General features: G+C 41.8%; 2 protein-coding genes across 2 annotated transcripts in view; both read left to right on the top strand.

Moving 5' to 3' along the window:
• LOC126404278 (oocyte zinc finger protein XlCOF7.1-like) overlaps positions 1–5579 on the top strand; it is a 50677-nt gene that overhangs the window by 5929 nt on the left and 39169 nt on the right. The gene's annotated exons all lie outside the window — the stretch shown is intronic.
• On the top strand, positions 27–3662 carry LOC126404327 (gastrula zinc finger protein XlCGF17.1-like). Its single transcript, XM_050067498.1, has one exon. The coding sequence runs from the start codon at positions 65–67 to the stop codon at positions 1208–1210; it is 1146 nt and encodes a 381-aa protein (XP_049923455.1). The 5' UTR covers positions 27–64; the 3' UTR covers positions 1211–3662.

The raw sequence follows: 5579 nt of genomic DNA, 5'->3' as shown, positions 1-5579 counted from the left end.
GAAGAGTGAAGATGATGAAGAGAAACCTCAGTCCTCACAGCTTCATCAAAGACACACTGAACAGATGGAAACAGAAGCAGAGGGAGAGGACTGTGGAGGAGCAGAAGCAGCCAGGAACTCAGATCCAGATACACATTTACAACCTGAGACTGATGACAAGACTGGAGAGTTGTCTGAACCAGAGACTGATGACAGTGATGATTGGACGAAGACCAGAGAACCTCAGTCAGGTTTAAACTCTCTGAAAAATGATCAAGTCTCTGTCAATGATTTGATTGTTGGTGAGAAACGATTTAGCTGCTCTAAGTGTGGGAAAAGATTTGGTCACAGTGGAGATCTGAAGAGACACATGAGAGCTCATACAGGAGAGAAACCATTTAGCTGTTCTGAGTGTGGGAAAAGATTTGGTCGTCGTGGAATTCTGAAGCAACACATGGTAGCTCATACAGGAGAGAAACCATTTAGCTGTTCTGAGTGTGGGAAAAGATTTGGTCGTCGAGGAATTCTGAAGCAACACATGATATCTCATACAGGAGAGAAACCATTTAGCTGCACAGAGTGTGAGAAAAGATTTTGTTACAGTGGCGATCTGAAGAAACACATGACATTTCATTCCGCAGAGAAACCATTTAGCTGCTCTGAGTGTGGGAAAAGATTTGGTTACAGCCGTGATCTGAAGGGACACATGAGATCTCATACGGGAGAGAAACCATTTAGCTGTTCTGAATGTGGAAAAACATTCGGTTACAGTGGAGATCTGAACAAACACATGAGATTTCATACAGGTGAGAAACCATTTAGCTGCTCTGAGTGTGGGAAAACATTTGTTTACAGTGGAGATCTGAAAAAACACATGAGATCTCATACAGGAGAGAAACCGTTTAGCTGCTCTGAATGTGGGAAAACATTTGGTTACAGTGAAAGTCTTAAATTACACATGAGAGCTCATATAGGAGAGAAACCATTTAGCTGCTCTGAGTGTGGAAAAAGATTTGGCCTCAGGGCAATTCTGGCAGTACACATGAGATCTCATACAGGAGAGAGACCATTTAGTTGCTCTGAGTGTGGGAAAAGATTTGGTTACAGCGGAGCTCTGAAGAGACACATGAGAACTCATACAGGAGAGAAACCATTTAGGTGCTCTGAATGTGGCAAAACCTTTGGTCAAAGTGGAGATCTTAGGAAACACATGAGAACTCATACAGGATAGAAACTATTTAGCTGCCCTGAGTGTGGCAAAAGATTTGGTTGTAGCAGAGTTCTGAAGGAGCACAAGATATCATATGGGAGAGAAACCATTTAGCTGCTCTGAGTGTGGGAAAAAGATTTGACACACTGACACTCTCATTGTTAATACTTGAAAAAATCCAGGGACCATGCACGTGGCAGCTGAACCCAACTTTGCTCAAAAAAGCTGATTTTTGTAAATTCGTGAGAAACCAAATTAAGTTTGTCTGTGAAACAAACTGTGCCTCTTCCCCCAGTAGCTTTGTATTGTGGGACACAATGAAAGCCTTCTTAAGAGGGCAGATAATTTCTTATACCAATGTTTTAAAAACACATGGTTGAAATGAATGAACTTGAGAAAGAAGTCCTATATTTGGAAAATTAACAACATATGTCACGCTCAAGGGAGACCTACTAAACTTGAGTAAACAAAAAGCTTAAATATAACCTCTTGAACACATACAGAATAGAAATAAATATTCTTTGAACCAAACACAGATGCTATGAATTGGGGGGAAAGGCGCAGAAAGTCTTGGCTTGGCAGTTGAAGACGGAGGAGAAATCGAGAATTGTTAATTCCATAGAAACTGAAAATGGGACTGAAGCAAGAAACCTAAAAGAAATGAATGATTGCTTTAAACACTATTATTCTGCATTATATACATCAAAGTCCACAGATGACCCTGCCACAATAGATACATTCTTATTAACTATTGAACTACCAAACTTAACAGAGGAGGACCAGGAGGAGAAGAACTCCCCTTTCACTCAAAAAGAAATCAAAAAAGCCATCTCCTCATTACAGTCTAATAAATCACCCGGTGAAGATGGGTTCCCTCCTGAATTTTACAAGGAGTTAAAAAACCTGCTTGTCCCCATCTTTAAAGATGTTTTAAATTTGACAACAGAAACTCAAACTCGACGAGATTCCTTTTCTATGGCCTCACTAATGGTTATTCATATGAAAAACAAAGACCCCAAAAAATGCTCCTCCTATAGGCCTATTAGCTTTCTAAATGCAGACTTCAAGATTATTGCCAAAGCCTTGACCAATAGATTAAACAGGTTCCTCTCTAAGCTTATCAATATCGACCAAACAGTTTTTATGAACAAACGATTTTTAGCTGATAACCTCCGCAGACTTTTCGACATTATTCATTTAGCAAACACTAGAGATGAACCCACTATTGCATTCTCATTGGATGCAGAAAAGGCCTTTGACTGCCTTGAATGGCCATATCTGCAAAAGGTCCTGAGCAGATTTTGGGTTTGGTGCGTCCTTCATTAATTGGGTAAAAACTCTATACCACGAACCACACGCAAAGACAGCCACAGATGGTGTAATGTCAACCCCCATTACATTAAAAAGAAGCAGCAGATGGGGTTGTCCACATTCTGCCGGGCCTTTTGTCCTAGCAATAGAGCCACTGGCACAAGCAGTGAGACACTCAGCCTTCATTTGGAATTGTGTGTTATCAGCTTTTCTCTCCCATATTGGAGAAGCAGACAAGAGAACTGGCATGGTTAGGTCCGTTCCAAAAGTCACACAACAACACAAACTAACTGTCCAATTGAAGGGCAGCTGAAGACCAGCGACTCATTGTGTTCTGTGAGGTGAAATTACTGATTCTTTCTGTGGAGTCTGGTTGCTTTTAGGAGAGCATCATGTAACTGCATCAGTTTTCAGTTGTAAAGGGCTGTCTGACAGCATGGTTAGGTGTTGAAAATACTTTTAATGTAGTGTCCACTTAAACTGATGTGGATATTGTTTAGGTGACCCTGTTTTTATGTGGCTAAGATAGGTTTTGCTGCTGCCCCCGTCCACAGTCACCAAACTCCTTTGATAGAAACAGTCCTTTTTTCTACCTAGCTCCCATGCCATTTTTAGTCTCTTTTGGGTCCATCTGTATCATTCTGTGTCCCCTCTTGAAATTCAGAGGTTTTACGGGTTCCCAAAGGCAGTGCATGTGGAACTATTTGTTGGTTGTTTTTGTTGTGTTTTTCCCTTAGCAGCAGTAGTATGCAGTAGCAGTAGCACTCAGACAGCGTCAAACGAGGGAGCAGTGTCTAAGTGCCCTATTATTTAATATAGCATGCGCTCACGGGCTGCAGGCAGGTCAGCCCTAGCTTCGTACTGGAGAAATGTCTACTGTTGAACATCCTATCACTCATTTGTCTAAATGAGTGATAGGATGTTCAATAGTTGACATTTCTCCAGAACGTCGGAAAATAGGGCCCAAGTTGGAAAAAAAATTAGTTCCCCTTTAAAGGCTGGATGTAACCATTCTGATGTTACACTTATGGATTCCCTGTGTAAACTGTCTACTAATATTTAGTGATCTTAATTTTGTGTACATGGTCTGTGTGGATTTTATCATTGTATTTCTCTTTTTCCATCCTTGTAATATTTTACTGAGTTAACTAATGGATTAGGGTATACACTGGAAAGTGTCTCAATATGTGAAATCAAATGAACTAAACTAAAAATCAACTGGAACACTTCAATAAAAGTCATTTGAATAAGTGTAGTTTAATCATTTATCCTCATGAGTGTGTGTTTTTTTGAGTAAGCCCGGAATTCCGAGCAACACTTCTGGACTTTTATTTTGAAGCTCATTAATTCATTTACCCTGGAAGTTGTACTCTTTACTGTTGAGAATGTCACACTGTTTGAACAACAGTACAGCGAGAAGTGGGCACAGTCAGGTGGAGGTCAGCTAAAAGAAGCACCAAAGAGGAGAACATCTTAACGAGGCTGAGGGTAGGACACACCAGGCTAAAGAAAACACTGCATTTAATCAAAAAACATCCCTCAGGATTATGTGACCTATGTCAAATAGAGGCGTCAGTGGAACATGTCATTTTGCACTGCAGTAAGTATTTTTGAGAGCGAGAATTATTAAAGAGAGAAATCAGGAAGATTGGAGGGGAAGAATTGAGTTTGAAAACTATATTTACAGTTGGGTTAGGGAGTCTATTCCACTACTTGAAAGGAACTGGACTGATCAACAGAATTTAGTGTTCAGGACATTTTCCTTTTTTCCCCCCTTTTCTTCAGATTTGTTTAGGGGTAGATAACTCTGGTTCACACTCCAACATAGTAGGTGGTGGTAAAGCACCTTTACGCTGGTTGCCACCCGCCATAAAACAGAAAAAGAAGAAGAACTGTTTGATTCATGTTAAAATGGGCCCAGAAATATCCAAGAAGTGTGTAGTAGAAAATGGTACCCCTCAAGGCAGTGTGATAAGTCCACTGTTATTTAAAGGGCCAGTGTGTAAAATGGGTTGAAAACAGTGACATCAGTGGTCAAATTCTAGATTGCAGGGCTCACTCGCTCACCCCTTCCGTCGGGTAAATGACGGTGGCCTTGTAGGGACAAAAAGCCTTGCGCAAGAGTAGGTCTATCTAGCGACGAGGTAAATGTTTATTTAGAAATCTAAACCATGTTACGATATTGTAATGAATCCCTCTCGAGCAGGAGACCAGAGGAGTGTTCGGGAAAAAGGCCAGTTTATTTGAGCACTCCAAAAACTCCAGTAACACTCCAGGGGGTAAAAGACTCCGTCCCAAACTCTGACTCTTCTACCGTAACGCACACAGTTCATACACACATACTCGTTTACAGTACCTAGCGGGTACCCCCTCCCCTCTCTGCTCCACCAATCTCGAGCCCGCACACTGACTGACAGCGTAGCCTGTAAGCAGAGCTCAGCTGTTTATTTAGCCTAGCAATATCTCCGGACTATAGTAGCTGCAATGGACGACTTTGAACGCAATTTTGAAGAGTTTCTTGTAGCGGACACAGATCCAGAGCCATACCTGTTCGAGCCAGAGCATACAGATGAGGAACTTGGATGCTGAGCGGGCGAGAAGAGAGGCTGAATCCTCCGCTCCCATTTTGCTGCACAGAATGGGATTCGGTGCTACTGCTACCATCGTTGGGGAGATATATCATCAAGAGGAAAAGCGCCGCAGAGAGTGCATCACAAGGAGTGAAGTTGCGTCTTCTTTTCCTTGCAGATGACGCTTCGGGTTCATTCTCTCCTGTTGCGTGGTAAGTGTGGTCCATTCGCAAACTTTATAACTAAAAAACTTTTCACTACTCTCCATCGACGAACTACTAACACTCCCTGCTGTTTCCTCCTCCTTCTTCCTTCCTTCTGCTGTCTTCATTGGTTTATTTATACACGCGAAAAGCGTTCTCTGGCTGGCTGGATTGTCCACTCGGGCTGCCTTACATACATGGCGGAACAAGATGGCAACCTCTCTAAAAGCAAGGCCCTTGCTATATACAGTGGTGTGAAAAAGTGTTTGCCCCCTTCCTGATTTCTTACTTTTTTGCATGTTTTCC

Source organism: Epinephelus moara, chromosome 17 (genome assembly GCF_006386435.1).
Source record: "Epinephelus moara isolate mb chromosome 17, YSFRI_EMoa_1.0, whole genome shotgun sequence".
Lineage (NCBI taxonomy): Eukaryota > Metazoa > Chordata > Actinopteri > Perciformes > Serranidae > Epinephelus > Epinephelus moara.
The sequence above is the reverse complement of the archived record's forward strand: the minus strand, read 5'-3'. Positions and strand labels throughout refer to the sequence as shown.